At 42.1% G+C, this 21,241-nt stretch overlaps 1 protein-coding gene across 6 annotated transcripts; it reads right to left on the bottom strand.

Moving 5' to 3' along the window:
• Positions 1-1,153: 1,153 nt before the first annotated feature.
• Positions 1,154-20,664, bottom strand: PRDM4 (PR/SET domain 4). Of its 6 annotated transcripts, none has more exons than XM_019642598.1 (12): positions 20,546-20,664; positions 19,952-20,218; positions 18,527-18,601; positions 16,307-16,440; positions 13,004-13,189; positions 10,721-11,515; positions 7,030-7,179; positions 5,912-6,030; positions 4,442-4,527; positions 3,726-3,853; positions 2,529-2,843; positions 1,154-1,357 (listed from the first exon to the last, which is right to left on the bottom strand). In XM_019642598.1, exons 2-12 carry the CDS (start codon positions 19,960-19,962, stop codon positions 1,185-1,187), a joined length of 2,172 nt encoding a protein of 723 aa, XP_019498143.1. In that variant the 5' UTR covers positions 19,963-20,218; positions 20,546-20,664; the 3' UTR covers positions 1,154-1,184. The 6 variants fall into 6 exon arrangements, with proteins under 6 accessions (XP_019498143.1, XP_019498144.1, XP_019498147.1 ...); XM_019642599.1 differs by lacking the exon at positions 20,546-20,664 and adding an exon at positions 20,396-20,500; XM_019642602.1 differs by lacking the exon at positions 18,527-18,601 and having other exon boundaries at positions 19,940-20,218; positions 20,546-20,660.
• Positions 20,665-21,241: the final 577 nt, after the last annotated feature.

Raw genomic sequence — 21,241 nt, 5'->3', positions numbered from 1 at the left:
CGTTGCTCAAGCAGTAGTTCACAGTAATCAGAAGTGTCTGGACGCTGATGGTAACCACTTCGAGCACGTCTTGTAATTGCAGAAGTCAAACGTGACTTGTATTCATCTTTTGTTATCAGTATACATTGAGTATTACAACTTTAATAGCTTTCCTTTCTTAAAATGTGTATACACTTTTTTGGCACCTTCTGTATTTCGTCATACTGACAAAGAGTCCAAATCCACATTTAAGAAAACTGTTTTCATTGGTCAGTACCTGATAAAGCCCATTCTCAACCCAAAGGGAGAGAAAGCTACACAACTAATCTCAAAATAATTTATATTGCATTATGCTGTGAAATGGCTACAAAGAAAAAGTGCAAATTTAGGCATCACTTGAAAGAAGAGAAAGTCAAGATCAAGGAAGAGAGTAGCTCTAATAAAACCTGAACAGATCTTATCTGGAATATTGTGTTCACTTCTGGGTACCAAATTTGAAACGAGGTGGTAAGAGGAACAGTTGCAGAAATCATGGACATCTGACCTGATGAAAATAAGATTTCAAGGGACCATGACAATGATCGTAAGTATGAAAGGCTGTCAAGGTAAAGAAATATTAAACATGTGTATGATTCCAGAGAGCAGATGTAGAATAAATGGATAGAGGCTGATACAAGCAAACCTTTTCCTCAAAACTAAATCAGTTATGTGATATTCAAGAATACACTTGCCAGAGATACTGTGGAAACAAGGCTTGCATTTGGATGAATTCAGTAGTTCTCTGGCTGGACATCAGAGTCGCTTGGGGAGCTTTTTTAAAAAACCAAGGCCAGGGCTCTACCTCTGACCAACTAAGTTAGAGTCCCTGGAGGTGGGGCCCTGGCACCAACTGTTGTTTTTCCCATTTCCCAGGTGATTATTATGAGCAGTGTCATGGGTTGAATGTTGTCCCCTGTCCTAAATTTGTTAACTACATGAGATTTTGTTTTGAAAATATGAATAAAAGTAACCACAGAGAGAAGTGAAGAAGGAAGGAAGGGAGGGAGGACTCTTCCAGGATAAAACCAAAACCTTAGGTTTCTGACCCCTGTGGCCACACGGAACACGGGAGGCACAGCCAGGGAGCTACGGCCGAAGACAGCCGGTCAGCCCGCACCTGCCAGCCCCGCCTCACCACCTGGGGAACATGCTGGCTGTGGGGTGACTCACTGTGTGTGGATGAGCACGTGCTGCTTGAGGTCCTGCCTCCGCATGAACAGCTTGTCACAGTAATCACACTTGAGGTTCTTCTCGCCCGTGTGGATAACCATGTGCGACTCCAGGTGAGCCTTCTGGGTGAAGGACTTGTCACACAAAGTACACCGGTAGTTCTTTTGACCTGCACACATGATAAGTGATCACACTGTGCACAGTGCAGCCACTAGCATCTCAAGATGAACAGGCACACGTACGGGTATGAGGCAGAGGCGGGAACAAAACAGAACCTGATGGTAGGTGAGACTTCACCTTCTAGGGCTGTCTACCTAGAGCCACTCAAAGTCATGGAATTTACCTTCTGCAACTAAAGCTAGTGAAGCCAATAAATCTCACCTATCTCTAGGACTGCTTACCTAAAATATTTATTTATGTATTTATGTATTTATTTATTTATTGCAGTCACAATATAAAATCTGAAAAAACAGTTACTTATAATCCTAGCACCCAACCTCTCGATTATATTAAAAAAACAAACAAAAACTCTCATGAATTCTAGTGCTTTTCTATAGGCAAACATATTTTTACAACGTATATTTTCTAGTTTTCTCTTAAACATTAATAGGACCTCATAAACCAGGAATGAAGTAAAAGTCTTCTAAGAATGCAGAAATAAGATGACTCTACGTCAGGGGAAGGCAAACCTTTTTCTTAAAGGCTCATCAGTATTTTAAGCTTTGTGGGCCGGCCATACAGGCTCTGTTGTGACTAAGTCTTAATGCAAAAGGATAAGGAAGAATTTTACTTTCAAAGTGAAGAGAACAATTGACCCAGCTGAGAAAAGTAAAACTTCATCAGTTGTTTTGTAGTACATATGAAAAAAATGCCAAGAAAAGGGGTTTACATGGAATTTAGAAAATGGAAACTCAACAAACAAATTTGGCAGCGTTTACTGAGCAATATTCCAAGGGGAGCAACTGGCTCTGGCTGGTGGCCAAGACGGAGCTCTAATGGGAGCCTCTGGCTATTTGCAGAGAATTCCCTTTGCTTTAGGTCCAAACAAATGGATCAGCTTCCTGCTTATTAACTGCATTTTCCCAGCCACATTCAAACTATGGTGGGGCCCCTGGAAAGTGGAGCACCTCATAACGAGAAGAAACTCTCTGTGCGGAAGCAGTTATCCCACCAACACTTGCCATCTAATGACATCCAAAGGAGTCCAGCTGATAGCCCGCTGGATTCGTCCTCTCACATCTTATCTCACCTCTCCCTGCAAGACTATCTCGCCACAAAGCCTTGACTACCACAATTTCTAACTGTTGCAAAATTTCATTTGACGGTCCAACCTAACTTACCGGTGTGTATTTTGAGGTGGGTCCGCAGGTTGCTGGGATCACTAAAAGCCTTACTACAGAAGTCACACTTGTGGGGCTTCATCCCCATGTGACCCATAAAGTGGACATGAAGCTTGGAAGGAGAGATGAAAGCCTGGGGGCACATGGAGCACTTCCACTTCCTTTCTTTGCTGTGGCCAGACCCGTGGCTGCCACTGTGACCCTGGCTGGGAAGATGGTTATGGATGTGGCTGGCCAGGTGGGCCTTGAACTCTGTATAGGAGCTGCACTCCTTGCCGCAGTTACAGAGGTGCACATCCGGGTGTTCGGGAACACCTTTAAAAAAAAAAATTGCTCAGTGTCTTCTGATAACTTAAATTTTAACACTTGTTCTTGATATCAACAATTGTTGCTCACAGCTCTCCCTTCTACCAAAATTTCCAGCTTTCCCACTACCCATAAAACTACAACGTCTTGTTCAATGCTCTATTCCACCACTTCGAGTAGTGTGCCAGGCACAGAGGAAGCACTTAGTAAATACTGGATGACAGGCGGGTTTCCTAGGCAAAACTTCAGATTGTGTAGCACACACAAACTCTTACACATCACTTGACATCATGTGTCATCATGACACAATGCAAAGAAAAACCTACAGAGGTTAAATCAATTCAAGTTTTGCTGACCTTCATGAACTTAAATTGCAATGGTACTAGCTCAACAAGCAGCCTCAGAAACTTCAAATTCCCCAAATCAAAGTCCCCACACAAAAGTTCACTGCCTATAAATCAGCAGTTCTCAACCTGTGGGTCGCGACCCCTTTGGAGGTCGAACGACCCTTTCACAGGGGTCACCTAAGACCATCGGAAAACAAAAAGATATTCACATCACGATTCATAACAGTAGCAAAATTTACAGTTATAGAGTAGCAATGAAAATAATTTTATGGTTGGGGGTCACCACAACATGAGGAACTGTATTAAGGGGTCATGGCATTAGGAAGGTTGAGAACCGCTGCTATAAATACTGCTCGGTCCATAACATTCAACTTGTGAAAAACCTCACAAATTTTAATACTAACATAGGGGTAACACCCGTCTATATACACAAAGGCATGTGATTTGTTTCAGCTGATAGTTAAATCATTACCAGAGCTTTACTTCTGGTCCTTGGTGTTTTTACTACGCTAATTCATGACAAACAAGTCTTACATTCACTTACCAATCTGCTGAGCATAATCCCGGCTGTAATAAAAAAGCAGTTCATTTTCAGGAGGAATATCTTGTGAGGTGCAGAAATAAATTTTTCCATCATGGGGATAAGCCACCAAATTCTGCTCTTCCCGGTTCCTAAGTTATCACATTTAATAGATCAAAAACATATTAATTTTGAACTATTTACTAAATATATCTCCCTTTAGCAAAATCCTATATGAAAACGTGGACATAACAATGTCTCTGGGTCATTTTCGAACTCCCTACCCTACCGATTCTGAGGGACGAGTAAAGATACAGAACCCAGTCCATCAGCCTATCACCCTCTCCAGTCAGAAACGCTACAGTCTGCTACTGCAAGCAAGAGAAGCAAATAAAACGAAGTCTTCAAAAACAACATGACAAACACACAGAGCTGGATAGCTGAAGAATTAACTACAATAGCCAATATAAAGAGAAAGTATCCACTTGCAAATTCGAAGGTAGCAGCATTTCTTATTGCACTGGTAAACTGAATAAGCCGTTCATTAAAAAAGGATCATTTCTAGTGTTTTGATTCACAATTACCATTGGTCACCAACCACTGGAGTCAAGAGGGTGAGAAGCCTGAAACCTTAAAGTATGTACAAGTCTCAGTGTAATTTGCATTCTCCAGCTACTCCGTTACACAGTTTCCCACTGAAAAACATCTGACTCAACTTCAGTCCGTCAGCCTACGCTTACCTGGCTTTGCGCACAAACATCATCCAGTTACATTCGTTTTCGTCAGTGGTAACGATGCAGAATTCTAGGACACCATTGTGGTATATCTGCCAACAGAAGGCAAACATACATACTGAATGAACTGACAAAAAGTGCTACTAAACTGAGGCCAGCAATTTCTTTTACTTTGCATTAGGTATCAGCTTTCTGAGACAGTGTGAAAACACAGCAGCCCTCCCACATCTGTCATTTCACCAGTCCCCCTATCTCCAGCAATTCCATAGAGACCATCAGAGACCTACACTCAGCACTCAGTGTTTAGAATGACATTGTTCTTGATTATTCACATTTTGGCTTGACTGGAAAGGACAAAAAACCAGTCTACTTGTTTTTTATCACCTCCATGTGGTAGCACTGAATGGACATTAAGGCCAGAGAACCATCTTTTCTCATTCTTTTTTAAAGATTTTATTGGGGAATTGGGGGAGGGCAACAGACAAGTTGCTGTCCTTTTGTTCTTCTGTCTAGTTGTGGAGGACGTTGCTTCACTGGCCCATGTTGGTATTATCATTGTGCTCTTCCCGGGTGAGGCAGTCACTCGCCAGCCATTGGATGACCACTCACGGCGGCTCTTGGCAGCTCACGCTGGCTGCCCGCAGCTCACGCTGGCTGCCAGCCACTCACGGTAACTTATGGCAGCCCTACTGCAGCCTACACCATTGCCAGCGACTCACGGCAGCCCAGCTCCAGGTGGAGCTGTTGTTCACCATCTTAGCTGTAGAGGGCACAGTGTCGCTGGCCCCCATGTGGGATCTGAACGGAGGCCCTGCTGCTCAGAGCTGGCGTCCCAAGCCAACTCCTAACCAATGCACCACTTGGCCAGCCCTTCTCTCATTCTTTTTTAACGGATCTAGCATTCTTCTATGTTCCCTTTTGGGTACCAAAATTAAAAGTGCCCAATGCCAGTGGCATCTAACCTTTCCAATTATCACAAGACCCATTTTCCCCTCACTTCAATTTTGAAAGCATCATTCCTAATCTATTGGCTAAGAGCTATACAAACATGTCACAGAAATAGCTGTTTATGTCAATACCCTGTATTTCTAGCCCCTCCCATTAGAAAATTAGAGAAATCATCTCAGCTTCTAACTCTAGAATTGTTCCCTATGCTAAATATTTCAGGAATGTTTTGATTATAAAATAAGATTTTCATCATATAAACAAAGCCAATAGCCTCAGCTGCCACAAGTTTAAAAGAAGAATCATTCGATCATCTAACAAAATGGAGACTATATTCAATAGCTGGTGTTTTGCTATGACATATATATAACTTGGCTACCAAGAACAGAAAGTCAGTAATATTAAGTAACTGACTGATAGGTGAATGACACTGTATGAGTCATGGCTAATTTTGACTTTTACATCACTTTTAACTACCCTCATTATAATAAAAACATCCAAAAGTCACACACAAGGTTGATAAACACTGACCTTCCAGATGTGGCTCACTGCCTTGTCTGTCCATTCTGCTACCTCCATGGAGTGACTCTGCTGGCCAATCAGAGGACCAAAGCATGTCCGCACAGGAATGGTTTCTCCAGTCCACACGCCTGTCAGCGGAAGCACACTGATCAACCACACAATCAATGACTGAAACATCTCAGAGGATACAGAAGAGAGTGGCTAAGCCCATGCAAAGAATCTTGTTTTCAGTGAACCTAAGAGCTACTGAGATTCCAGCACTCCTGAGAAGTAGCTAAGTCTTAGGAGCACATCCTGTAAATATAGAAAATGTCATGAACAGATTACGTGGAGCTCAGAAGAAACATGCAGAGTAAAAAATGGCATCAGAAATTCCTGAACCCAGATTTGTACACTAGGAATCAAAGCACAGCTCTCCAAATATGTTATTTTGGAGTTAATATAGAAAAAAGACCAGAGAACACTATTCTATTATAAAAACATACAGCAATTACTACAAAATAAATCCAACTTCTAAAATCATTTGTGCTTAAAGCACTGCTCTATATTACCTAGGCTGTTTAATGTTTTCAACTGACATCATGCCCAAGCTACAACTCAAAGGATAATGAATTTTGATTCATATCTTCAGAGAAATGGCACAATATTTCAGAAATGACATTAAATTCAAATATGGGTAAGCATACTCGGGGAGCCTACATTCCTTATTCGTTTTCCCTAAGGAGTATTAGACAACTTACAAACATTCGATCTAAATATCTTTTTGTGATAGATGTCAGTGGTGAATTTTCCAGGTTTCTACAAAAGAAACGAAGTTTCAAGGAGTGTTTTGTCATGGTAATTGTTGGTGGGTGCTACAGCTGAAAATAAAAGTCACGTCTTCAAAGACTTGGGCCAGGATTCTCTCCTTTATTCAATTCTGACTCTAAGAAAGGGGAACTTTCCCAATGAAGTTTTCAACTTGATTCATTCCTATCACCAAGGACAAGATCAAGATTCCCTAAAAGGATACATCTTCAGCCATCAATTGACTTTGGGATCAACCAAATAGTCAGTAAATTATACACAACTCTACCCTACAGAAAAAGAAGAGAATGGGTGGGGTTTTATAGTTCCACGATTCTTACCAACTTCTGCTCCCACGATTGACTGGCGGAGCACAAGCTGCTTAGGGAGGGAAAGCCTTGCTCTGCTCTCTATTGGCGTGTCAGGAACAAAGGTCACCGGTCCGTGGTCGGGGCAGTCTGAGGGGTAGGCTCGGTCACAGAGGGTGCACCCTGCAGACGGAAAGTATGAGAAACACAAATGGGGTTAGTTTAAGCAGGCTACATTACCACCCGCTTTTTTAGTTAAACGCTAATTACTAAAATGTAACCAGTAAGAAGCAAGGTTCTAGAAATACTCTAATCAAAGAACTACTTTCTTACACTAAAACATACTACATAGATATACTCTTATATTTTTCAGCAAGATCTGATTTTTTCCTTTTGATCCAACAGGACAAGCCTCCTATTCAGTGCATCAGGGCAAGACTGATAAAAAAAAAAACACCACTGCATTACTTCAGGAGCCAAGTACAGTCATCCCTAGCACATCCTTCCGTATACTTTAAATCATCTCCAGGTTACTTATAACACCTAATACAGTGTAAATAGCTGTTATACTGTATTGTTCAGGGATCAACTTCCTGGAATTTTTTTCCCCAATATATTCGATCTGCAGTTGACTGAATCAGCAGATGTGGAACCCGCCAAGGACATGGAGGACGACTGTACAGTCTTCTTTACGTTAAATACGTAAGTGATACCTTTAGATAGGATGTTCTCAAGTCTAAAATTAGGTTCCAATCCTACTAAACTCTAAGAGGAAACTGAGTTGAAATGCTGTTAGTTGTGCAAAGCCAAAACGGAGATGACATGGCAGGGCCATGGAGTCAGAGCCAACTACACCGCTGCTCTCTCTCGCTTTGCTATAAACAAACTGGTCAGCCAGTCCGATGACAGATTCTTAAGACAAAAAAAAATGTGCAACCTGACCTTTGGAGTAGCAAGTAGAATATATTCTTGCAGGCCTAGCTGCTTAACATTATTAATTTCTTATTGTTCATATGGTCTTTACGCATTGTCAGAAAGGGTGCCTCCTTCATACACTTTTCTCTGTGCTTACTGTAACTTCACTACAAGCTCATGAGTGTCTTTCTCCATAAATCTTTTACTCTAATCCTCTGTTAAGTAGTATTCATGACTCGATTAGCCAATGATTGAGTTCAAAAGTTCCCAAATTTGTTCACAAAATAGGTGAAATACATAAACCTTAGAAACCACAGTCATGTCTCTTTTTCTTAAGCAATCTGTTAAAATTTCTACTAAAATGGCATAAAATATCAGTGTTTTCATATTTAGCCAAAACAGTAATAACGTATTACTTCTTCAACTACTACTTGATTACAACTTCTCTAAATATCTCATTAGAGGTTCCCTACCCTTGCTGAGAACTGATTCTTAACAAGAGGAATCACCTCCAAATAAAGGAGATTCGATTTCATACAGCAAAAACGCTTAGTTTTCTCCAAAGATACACAAATAGCCAAAAAGTACGTTCAATATCATTAGTCATCAGGGAAATGTGACTCAAAACCACAGTGAGATGGCAGGCACTTCACACCCACTAGGATGGCTATTTGCCATAATAAACAGAAAGGAAGGAAGCGCTGGTGAAGATGTGGAGAGATGGGAATCCTCATGCTGATGCTGGGAATGCAAAATGGTGCGGCCACTTTAAAAAATAGTCTGGCAGTTCCTCAAAAAGTTAAACACAGAGCCATCCATGTTCCTCCTAGATATATATCCAGGAGAATTGAAAACGTTATGTTCATACAAAAACTTGTACATAGTTCATGGCAGCCTTACTCCTGACAGCCAAAGGGGGAAATAACCACACATGATAAACGGGTAAGATGTGCTCTATCCACACAGTGGAGTATTTTCAGTCATAAAAAGAATGAAGTCCTGCCATGCGCCACAACATTATGCTAAGGGGCAGAAGCCAGGCACAGAAAGCACACACTGTGTGGTCCCCCTTATACGAAACGTCCGAATGGGCAGTTCCACAGAGGCAGAGAGTAGGTTAGTGGTTGCCTGAGCCTGGGGTGAGAGGGAGGGAAGGATGAGTGGCTGCTAACGGGGTTCCTTTATGGGGTGACAAAAATACTTTGGAATTAGATAATGGTGACAGTTGCACAACCTTGTCCATTTACTAAAAACCACTGAACTGTGTACTATAAAATGTACATGCGAATTATCTCTCTGTTTTAGAAAAACACAACTAAAAGCAAGAGGTTCTGCTTGCGCACTCAAAAAAGGATCAGCAGGTTTATTTAGGCCACCTCTTATGTTCTGCTAAATTCATGAGCCTACATCACATTCCCAGATTGAAATATTTAAAAATTCTAAATTTGAGACTTAAAAGGTTAATACGAAAGTTCTCCCCATCGCTTGGTTTCTGCAGCAGCAGAAGCTTCCTCCCACTGTTCTGCCCCTCCCATCAGGTCCACTTAGGAAGCTCTTCCTCTGCTGCAGGATCACAATACCCCCAGGCCTCCTGTCACTCCACACCCTTCCCAGATGATCCTCCACTTCCACGCCGTGATTAATGCTGAGGATCCCTAAACATTTCCAGACAGAGATCTCTGAGCGCAGATTTAACTTCTCATTAGATACCTCTACCGAGTATCTTAGACACTAACATCAACATGTCTAAAACTCACCATCACTCCTCAAAAAAAGAATCGATTCCTCCTCCGCCGTGCATTCCCTAAGGAACGGCACCACTATCCACCCAGTTTCTCCTGCCAAAAACTAGGGCCTTGTCCTTAACCCTTCACTCCAACTTCACCCACTCGACAAGCTCTACTGAGCTCTCGTAAATATCCTCCACTTTCCCTCGTCCTTATTACCTCTACTCTAGGTTGGAAAATCATCACCTTTCACTTAAATTATGGCATCATCTTCCTTACCTGTCCACTTGCCTCTAACAAACTAGTTACCCTCACATTCCATCCGAAACTCCCACCCGAACCCTCACTCCTTAAAGCCCTTGGTGTCCGGGCTCCTATTTCTCTCTCATCACATTCCCGCCCCTCACCCCCATTTTATGCTTCGGTAATTCTGACCCACTCGTGATTCTTTCAGCTCGAGGCACTGAAGGGGAGCCACCTTGTCTGGGACGTTGTTCTTCCTGATTCTCCACTGCCAACATCTTTCTTGTCCTTCAGGCCAGTGCTGACATGTATGTTACCTCCCCTGGGAAGTCTGTCCTGCTCCTTCCAAGCCCTGGTGAGACGCTCCCCTCCTCAGGCTCCTTTAGCATCTGCACTTAATCCCATCTCTGCACTTATCACACCTCTTCATGGGGATAAAAACGAGTACGCATAATCTGATGAAGTTTGTCATGTGTTGAAAAAGCACAAGGCTTCTCACAGAAATTACCTTCTTAAAGTTTATTCCTATAAATAACTCTCTATTTGTGAAACCCTGGGAAATACCTTGCATACGATTGGGCCAAGCTTGTCTGTAAAACACAGAAATGACTGTTTCCTTACTTCAGGAGGGCGCTGTCAGAGCCAATGAAGTGTCTGTACACCATTCGGCTTGAGGAAGAGGCACCACATGACTGATATAAAGGACTCTACAAAGGCAGAGAAAAATCCCAAAGCCCAGTGACTTTCTACACTCCCTTAACACCTGACTGTGACTAAGCCTGTTCGGGACGATGGCCCTTTCTACAAATATTTCCAAAAGAAAAAGGCTAAGCACTCACAGGTTGTAAACAAGGTGGCCATATTTTCCTTGTTTGAATTGGAGTCTTCCATTTGCAGTGAAGGTGATACAAAAGAAAGACTGTCTGAAGATACATCTACATGACCTGTCCCCATAGCAACCTCCTGGGTGATGGAGGAGACAGCCACAGGTTCTAGGCTTAGGCCAACTTCATGGAGGGAAACAGATTCTAGGGAGGCGAGGTTGTGTGAGGTAGAGAGGGCCACGCTTACAGAGTTGGTGCTCATGGCCACGGTGTGGATGGAGTCACTGAGGGCACTGTCCGACATCCCGTTGACCCGACTTGCAATGTGGTCCGTCTCCATGACCACAGGCAGCTCCAGGCCATTCCCGTGAATGGGTATCACGCCACCGTGCCCCACAGTGTCTGCTGCAAGGTTGCTACTCACAGAATCCACAGACAGAGGTTCATGGCTTCTGGAGCCACTTGGGATTTGAGAATGCTCGCCAGTGACACCATCCATTGTAAGCTCCTCTGCCATTCCATCTGTCGAGATGGGGCTGGTAACCCTAGAGACGTTCTCCATAGTGATTGTTGTGTCCAACGTCACCTCATGGCCATCACTGGGATGGAGGCTTTGGGCACCATGTGTGTTCACAGAGCGAGAGTCTATTGAAACGATGCCTGGTTCCAATCCGACATTTCCATTGGACTGATAGGGATCTAGTGCTGAAGGGTTATTGGCGATAGATAATGCTGTATTACCATCAACATTTATGGAGTTGGGGTGGATGTACTGAGGAGGTGGTCTGTCAGCCAAATAAGATAAAATGCCTGAGGAAAGGAAAAGATGAGATAACAGAGGCTGTTAAATATAAAGAATTCCAAAAGTTAGAAGCTCTTTTCCTTACAAATGTAACTAAATTAATCTCCTAACTACTTCTTTGGTTTAATCACTATATACTTTATAAATAGCAACATACACATTCCATAATCTAATTTTTCCTGTGAAATCATAAAAATAACTATGTTCTTCTGAAGTCACTGGAAATGAATCATTTAAATGCTGCCTTTAACATAGACATGGTTGGAATTCCTGAGTCCTAAGATGCTGAAATTTGCTCTATGAGAGTTAAAAAGTAAAATAATTTAAAAGCAGGTCTTCCATGTGAAACATAACATTTAATTAAATATAATTTTTAACTTATTACACACATTAATCTCTATTCAAAACAGCACAATTGTACTTTTTTTTAATTAAAACATAAAGGGATATTAGAGCACTCATGCTTGTGAGGACGTGGTGAAATGGTACTTGCTGCATTGCCAACAGGCATGTAAATTACTAAAACCTCTTTGGAAAAGATACATATTAAAAACCTCAAGGGCCGGCCGAGTGGCTCAAATGGTTAAGAGCTCGCTCAAGAGTGTGAGCTCTGAGCAACAGCGGTTCGAGTTTCGGCCTGAGCTGAGCTGCCAACAGGTGGCAGGATGGCTCAGCTTAAAAAAAAAACAAAAAAACTCAAATAAAATCATACATTCCCCCATGCACAGGAAATTCCACTTATGGTAATCTTCCCTAAATGCATTTTGTAAATATTTTTATACATAAAGACGTTCATATAATGGTAATAAAAAAATGGGAAAACCAGACTGTAAAACAATAAAGACTGATATAACAAACCATGGAATATCCATTCAGTAGAACGTAATGCATCATTAAAGAGGGTAATTCTGAAACCCATGTAGCAATCAGGGAAAATAACTACGTAAAAATAGAGAAAAATATTAAGTGAAAAAAGTAAGGATAATTGTAACAAGGTATAATTTTAATTAAGAAAAACAGAAAAACTATAAACAAAGACAGGAAGGAAGTACACCAAAAATATGGACAATGGCACTGTGAGTGGTTCCCCTATTTCCTAAATTGTAGGAAATTAGTATATAATACTTTATATCAGAATAAAAATTCAATAAACTTTAGTTGATAATAAACAATGACACTGTAGCAGGATGTGTAATTGGCAGAAATTACGATCGTAGAATTAAAAAAACTGAACCAAGAGGATGCTGGAGAAGAAAGGAGAAAAACTGCTTATGTGCCGTTAGGAAATTCAGCTTAGTCAAACTGCAATATGGATAATGTGTTACCTGTACATTCTAAGAGGAAAAGGACATCAATATAAACAGATTTTTTTTCCCCACCTAGAGATTAATATCTAATAGTGACAAACAGGAAAAAGTGTTCCTCGTCTTCAAGTACTGAGGTTAAAAGTCAGCCCTATTCTTTCTTCTAACTTCCCAAAGACCTATAATACTTACCAGGTAGGATGGTTCTGAAGTAGCTGCTCTCCAGGTGGGGGTAAGGTGGTGGAGGTAGGGTGTAGTTTCTTTCCGGTAACCCGCACATCACCCCTCGATCCCCAATACCCATTGGGAGCATCAGAGACAAAGCAGAAGGCAGGGAACTCAGGGAGGGACCCAGGTTTGGAATCGCCACTGGCAGGCCTGTAAAAAAATGGTTTTCTCAATTAAAAGAAACTAAGGACTTAATAATTCTCTCTGAATCACGGGCTAAACTCTTAGACAGGTTTTTGCATATGGGCAAAAATCTCACCTAGTAGCCCTTTACATCCCCAGATAGGTGGTGTTGTGCAGACATCCATAAACAGGTCCTAAAGTTAGTTCCAAGTTAGCTTTTTCTTTTTGTTTTCCTTTATTTTTCAATTACAGTTGACATCAATATTGTATTAGTTTCAGGTATACAACATAGTGATTAGACATCTATATAACTTATGAAGTGATCCCCAATAAATCTACTACCCATCTCACACCATACATAGTTACTACAATATTATCAACTATTCCCTATGCTGTACTTCACATCCTTGTGACTATTTTTATAATTGGTAATTTATACTTTTGTTTTATTAGTTTCAGCTATGCAAAACAGACATTTACACCCCAAAGTGATAACCTTCCTTCCCCGATCTACTACCCCTCTAACATCGTACATAGCTGTTACAGTTCCACTGACTCTATTCCTTATGCTGTACCCTACATCCTGTGAATATATACATACAAAATTATAGGTGACATCCATTATTATTCAGCTTCAGGTGTACAGTGCAGTGGTCAGGCATCTACACTGTCCATGAAGTGATCTCCCTAATAAGACAAGTGCCCATCTGACACCTTACAAAATCTTTACATTATTGATTATATTCCCCAAACTGTCTTTCGTATCCCTGTGCCAATCTTGTGGTTATGGATTGTGCTTTCTAATCCCCTTACCTTCTCCCTCATCCCCACCCCACTCCCATCCAGCAACCCTGTTTTCTTTCTATATCTCCGAGATTGTTTCTAATTAGTTTGTTCATTTATTCTATTTTTTAGATTCCGCATATAAATGAGATCATATGGTATCTGTCTTTCTCTGACTTATTTCACGTAACATAATGTTCTCTAGGTCCACCCATATTGTTGCAAATGGTACAATTTCATTCTTCTTTATAGCGGAATAAGGCTCCATTGTATAAATGTAGCAACGTTTCTTAATCCAGTTGTCTACCGATGGGCATTTCGGTTGTTTCCAAGTCTTGGCTATCGTGAATAGCGCTGCGATAAACATAGGGGTGCGTATATTTTTCTGAATTAGTGTCTTGGATTTCTCTGGATAAATACCTAAGAGTGGAATTGCTGGGTCATAAGGTAGTTCCATTTCCAGTTTTTTGAGATACCTCCATGCTGTTTTCCATAGTGGCTGCACCAATCTGCAGTCCCACCAACAGTGCTCCAGGATTCCCTTTTCTCCACAACCTCGCCAGCACTTGTTGATTTATTGATGGTAGACATTCTGACCGGAGTGAGGTGGTATCTCATTGTGTTTTTTATTTGCATTTCTCTAATGATTAGTGAGGTTGAGCATTTTTTCATGTCTGTTGGCCATCTGTATGTCCTCTTTAGAGAAATGCCTCTTCATACCCTCTGTCCATTTTTCAATTGGGCTATTTATTTTTTTTGGTGTTGAGTTGAATGAGTTTTTTATAAATTTTGGATATTAACCCTTTATCAGATGTATCACTGACAAATATCTTCTTTCATTCAGTAGGATGTCTTTTTGTTTTACTGATGGTTTCCTTTGCTGTGAAAAAACTTTTTAGTTTGATGTAACTCAAGTTAGTTTTAAAATGCCATGTCGATCCTCCAGTTGTCTGTACTGCTCTTAAATACCAAACGTTTAATTACAATTAAAAACCTAGTTTGAATACAGTTTGAGAAAACAAATTACATAGATTAAAAGGATAGGAAGATCGCTTCTCGGCCTTTTGGCTAAGATCAAGTGTAAAAGGATAGGAAGAAACATACAAGAGTTCACAAGAGTGGTCTCTGAGTTGATATTACAGGTTTTTACATATTTTATTATATTTTTTCCATTTTATCTGATGAAAATGTTTTACTTTTAAAAATTCACAGATATGCTTCTACTTGGAAAATAATCTAATTTAAAGTTAGAGGTAAAACTGTGTATAATTTTATACAATCTTTTGCACATATGCTATACTTCATGATTAAAAAACTATAACCCTTAGCTTATATCTACCTTGGATTATATCTATCTGCAAAGTGTTGAAGTGGCTCTTGCTGTGCCTAATTATCATAATGAATACTCACCAACTTAGGCAACGCTGATTTGCATTCTTTTTGCCAGTGGCAATATTTTTTAATAGGCTTTTCCTCCTTAACAAGAGTGTCCACTAAAAGAAATGCCTAAGAGATAATCAAATGGATTCACAACTAATAAATTTTGTTTTTTAATTTTTACGGACACAGGAATGTAAAAGAGACCTTGGTTCAAACTTATTTTAACTGCTGCATTTTAGTCATTAAGCTAGTAATTCTCTATAGAGAACTATTTAAATAACTTATAGATTTAAATACTCTTAAACATTAACTCCTACTCTGATAAAGGTCCAATACATTACAATGTCGTAGAGTCTTACCATTCGAAGACTCACGAGCTTACGTGCTTCTTTTCCATTTCAATAGAAAAAGAAAAGTAAATGAGACAGATAAAAAAGATTTAAAAGTATAGTGATGGGGGAAATGAGCTTCTCCTCTATTATTCTCAGGTATTGGGGCGCATGTTCTGTGCAGGAGCTCCATCTCTGGTGCCTCCTCTTTCCCCATAATTCTAGGCTTGGAGCATTTGCAGTTGTTGCCAGTTTCAGACGCAGTAGAAAATAAAGCTGGATTTCTCACACTTTCCGGGAGTAGTTTAAATTAGAGTAACTTTGATTCTCCTCCATTAACCCAGGAACAGAGTGCCAACGGTGGGGGACCAGATGAATGGGTAATCTTAGATAAAATGCCAAGTCAATTACAGCTTGAGGAAAAGGCCACCAGCCGAAGCAGAGGAGTATCAGAAAAAGCTGCTACTCCTATCCACTGGAATGCCAGTACTCTGCAGAAATGGCTTCTTCTATTGTGCTACCCAAGTGGGGCCGCCATTCAGACCTGCTTGGCTTCTCCCTTCCACTCTTCTCCCTTGACTCTGATCCCATCCAGGCTTTTAGAATAATGCAGTTAAGTGTTGGAGCTCAGTCCCTCCCCCTTGCCACTCACCTGGGGCAGGGATGGCACTGTGAGTGGGTGAGGCAGCCAACCCCAGGTGACTCCCTGAGACTGGCAAGGCATTGCTCACAGAGGATGAAGTCAGCTGCTCCATCCCCACTGGGCTCAGGTTCATTTCATTCATCCTAAGAAAGAGCACACACAACTAGTTATGCAAAGAGTGACCTCAGTGATTCCCTTTCAGGTACAAATACTAAAGGATCTGAAACAATGGGGGCGGGAAAGTGGGACTTAACCATCATTTCATTTTGTGCTCACAGCTCTCTGAGACAGTGTCATCATCTTTCTATTGATAAGGAAACCGGGATTCAGAGGGAGTTACTCGTCAATGTCACACAGCAGAAACAGGATTTAACTCAGGTGTGCCTTGTTCCAAACCCTGTGCATACACCTAAAGTAAAGTTTGCAATCCTTAGGGCACACTGGCAATGAGGGTTTGTTTGTTTTCTTAAATCACCCAAGTTTTTCCTTTCACAATATTTGTTTTCTCCAATTGGCTTATCATTTTGAACCAGGACTTTTATAGGCAGTTTGTTTTAACCTGCTCAAAAAAACATCTGCTAGTTCTTTTTACCAAGAGTTAAAGTGACACTGGGTCTGAATTAATTATCAATGGTGTAAAGAAGCACCATATTTTCTCATGGATCAGCATTTTATTAAAATTGTGTATCAACATTTTCATAATTAATAATCTTAACATCTACCACCTATCGAGGTTTGTTACATAAGCTTTGCTAGATTCTTTAAAAAAAAAAAAGTTACTTCATCTCTCTCACCAATTCTTCAAAATAAGGTATGTAAGGAAGCTGAGGCTCAAAAAGCGCATGCCATATGCCCCAAATCACACAGCAATTAAATGGAAGTGCACACACAGATCATGCTGCAAAATACTGCCAAAAAGTTGTTTAATACACCAACTTTTCTTTTTTTTAATCTACAGACTATTTGGCGCAGGCTGAAGAATCTAAGAATCACCTTTTCTATGCCGTCCATTTTGCATTACCATTAACGTCATAAGAGTAATACTGATTTTTTTTTTTAAATTGGGGAATTGGGGGATGGGAACAGACAAGTTGCTGTCCTTTTGTTCTTCAGTCTAGTTGTGGAGGACGTTGCTTCACTGGCCCAAGTTGGCACCATCATTGTGCTCTTCCTGGGCAAGGCAGACCAGTCACGGGCTTCTGGACAGCTGCTCACAGCGGCTGCTGGCCACTCACAGTAGCCCATGGCAGCCCACTGCAGCAGGGACTGCAGCCTACGCGGTCGCCAGCGACTCTTGGCAGCCCAGCTCCAGGTTGAGCTGTTGTTCAGCATCTTAGCTGTAGAGGGTAGTGTCACTGGCCCTCACATGTGGGATCCGTCCCAAGCCAGCTCTTAACCAACGCACCACTCAGCCGGCCCTTGAGTAATACTGATTTGAACAAGACATTATTGGAGGTTATTAGTATTAGTTCCTATATCAGCATTTACAGACTGCCATATTATAAACATAATTTCAAGAGGCTAGCCAACAGGCTATCTAGGGGAGGTTACTAATGCCCTCCAATCCTTATAGTGAATATCACAGTTACGTATATTTTTACGTACATTTTTCTGTGTCTTCCTATATACCTGGGAGGGGTTAAGGAGGGAAGGGGGAATCAAATGGGTCTACATATTCCTTAGACATGAAAGCAAATCTAAATAGGTTTTTAATTCTGAGCAATGGCAGTATCGGCTATCAGTCAACCTGAAAATAATAGCTAACACTTATTACTCCCCTACTGTATGTGTTAGATTCAGGGCTAAGTGATTTACATGTAATTATCTCACCTAATCCTTAACTACTGTAAGGTAGGTATTATTCTTAATCCCATTTCAGAAATGAGGAAACTGAGACTCAGAGACACTAAGAAACTTAACCCAGGATTACATAATTAGTAACTGGCAGAGTTGGGATTTAAACCCAGGTCTGCCTAATTTAATAAACCCAAGCTCTTAACTACAATTAGAAAAAGACAATTCCAATAAAAAGAAACATTTTGCCTTTTACACCATTCCACTACATTAGGATCTGTGTATTTATTTAGTGGGGTATGCTTAAAGTCCCATACAGACCTGTTCCTGCATTATTCTATATCCACAGGCTTCAACCTGCTCCCTGGCCAGGTATCTCATAAGACTAAGCTCCCAGACATTAATCAAGTATACAAGGCTGACCAAGCACAGTACCTTGTATAGAGCAGGCACTCTGAAACGATGGAGCTTAGATGGAGCAATGCAAGCTCATCCTTACTAGAAAGATAACTAGAAGCACATGACAAATTAGGTACATCTAATAAAGGACAGCACCTTTATAACAGTAATTACATTATAAAAGAATGTAAAGGAAAAACAAAAACACCTTACAGCCTAAGGAAACCATAGCAACCTCAATTTTGAAAGTTTCTGGGCTTGGGCTGGTTTAAAACATACTTTTCCCATAACTTTTGATAGCTACAGAGTTTTTACTTAAAACTCTCCAATTACTGAAGTAGTAATGACCTTCAACAAATTGGTTACAATATTTTTTTTAAAGTACAGTTAAAAGTCTGTAGCTTCAAATCCCATTCTGAAAATTCCTGAATATTAATAATCTGTGTACCAATCTTGAGATAAACATCAAAACGGTGTTTCTAGGTTGACTTCTCAAACCAGTTCAAACCAGAGTTTAATGTGAGAGGCTCAGCAGATTTCTGCTGTTGTGAGTCACTAAAATGTGATGAGCTCAGCAGCCATAAACCAAAGGTAACTAGTATCCCAGAGAGAAAGCAAAGGAAGGGAATTTACAATATGACCCTCGTAAAACTCGCACTCTAAATTGCAATCCTATTCTACCTACCTTTCACATACAGGACTGTAGGAAGCAATCTTGGAAGAAGGGCCAGAAATCAAGATACCAAGCTCTCTCTTCTTATTCATTCCTCATAAAATTATTCCCTTCATACTTCTACAGCTAATGTGTGTGTGTTTCTGACCTATGTATGAGCCATCTGTCATTGTTGATCTTATAACTTTACTTAGGATGGTATATAAGAAGCTAATTTTGCACTTTGCAAAATGCAAGTTACAGTAATTTCAATGAATTTGTTTTAGCTTCTGTATCCTAAACATACAGCCTATGAAAGGATCCTAAAAGACCAGCCAGATATAACTATTTCTGTACTGTATTGGCGTGGTACCAAAAAGTAGCAAACTTTAAACAGCATGAAGCCTGCAGAATTAAGAACTTAATTTCTCCACATTACCATGCAGCCAGCCAGCAACCGGCAAAATTCAAGGTGATGGTGATGAGCTAAAAATACACTCTGGAACCCATATAAAATATTGTTAAACGTTCAAATAACTCAAAGGCATAGGATAAAAGTGACAACGAGCCAACAATCCATGTGTGGCTACTTAGAACAACTACTCAAATCTGGGGTAAATTAGGTTGAATGAGAGTATACTCAACCCAGCACAAGTTTCTGGGATTCTTGTTCCCTTTGGGACACAAAACTACTTGCAAACCACACCTGTAACCTTCCCAACGGCACCCAAACCAAAGGCTCTCTGAACTCTCAAGTGCCAGACGTTTTCCAAAGACGTCACCAGCGTTGAACCCACCTCACTCCTCACCTGTGATGCATCTGCTTGGGGCCAAGTGTCAGAGAAAAAAGCACACGGGTGGCGGGGAACCGGCATCAGGGTTCGCGTCCCAGGGTCACGTGCTACCGCATCTTGCTTACAACCGCTGCACAAACGCGGCCACTCGTCCCCGGGGCCGCCCGGGGCCACCCAGCTTCTCCCGAGGGCCGGCGGCCGCGCACCCTGCCGCGAGATGGGACATGCCGGGGAACACCCGGGGCTTTTCCTCCAGGAGCTTCGGGAGGGGGGCCGCCCAACCTGGGGTGGAGGGGAGCAAAGGCGGTCACCAAAACACAGGGAGGATGCAGCCCCGTCACCTCGCGGCCGGAGAGCCCAGGCCAGCGGACACCGCCTCCCAAGGGCGTCCAACTCGCCCGCCCGCCAGCATGGGGCCGCAGGCTGCCCTCGCCCCGCCCCGGCCCGCGTGCAGCCCACCTGTCGGCCGCGCGGGGGTCGCGCGCGCCTGCCCCGCCGCTTTGTTCCTCATCCGGGCAGAGCTCGCCTCGGGGCCCTCCCCGCCCGCTCGACCCCCGCACCCCGGGGGCCACTTGCCTAACGCTTCCCGCCCGGCCCAACCCACCGCACCGTCTGAGGCGCGTTTCCGGCTCTTCAGCCACTCTCGGCGCCCGCCGCTCCTCCCCTCGTGCGTGCGCCCCTCCCCGCCTCGGCCCGCAAACGGCAACCGCGCTCCGGCTCGCCCCTCAGCCAGCCGAGCCCCTTCCGCGCGTGCGCACCGCGGCGACCCGAGTGGCAGCCGGCAGGGCGGGCCGCGCGTCTCAGTCCAGCAGGATCGAGTAGAGCGCCGAGCGATCGATCCAGTTGCTAGGCAACGAGGGCTGACGTGAACGCAGGGAGTGGATTTTGTGTCCCCTGAAGACTCTAGACTCAGGCTTTCAGTCTTCCAGGCGTTCGCCTACTTGGGAAGCGTGGGCTCATGCAAGCCCACAAGATTCGAAACAAGGGATTTAGCCCAGAGATGGCACTGTTGGGATTGGGATTTTAGCCCTAGTATTTTTCACATGTTACACCTGAAGATTGCCCGGTGTCCCTGCTTCAAGTTATTAATGGTGGTGTTGGGATTTTGTACAAATTTCCTTCTCCTTCTCTCTTTGCCATTCTTTCCCTATTGCAGGCCAGGCACTGTGTGCTAAGCCCTACGAATCCTGAGGTGGTTTTAAGGAAAATGGTTCCAAGTTATGAGGATTGGACATTGAAACTACAACACACTGCCTGCTAGCTTCCACACACCAGCAGAACAGCAGAGACCCAGGAATTCCTTCT

Source organism: Hipposideros armiger, unplaced genomic scaffold, assembly GCF_001890085.2.
Source record: "Hipposideros armiger isolate ML-2016 unplaced genomic scaffold, ASM189008v1 scaffold_71, whole genome shotgun sequence".
Lineage (NCBI taxonomy): Eukaryota > Metazoa > Chordata > Mammalia > Chiroptera > Hipposideridae > Hipposideros > Hipposideros armiger.
The sequence above is the reverse complement of the archived record's forward strand: the minus strand, read 5'-3'. Positions and strand labels throughout refer to the sequence as shown.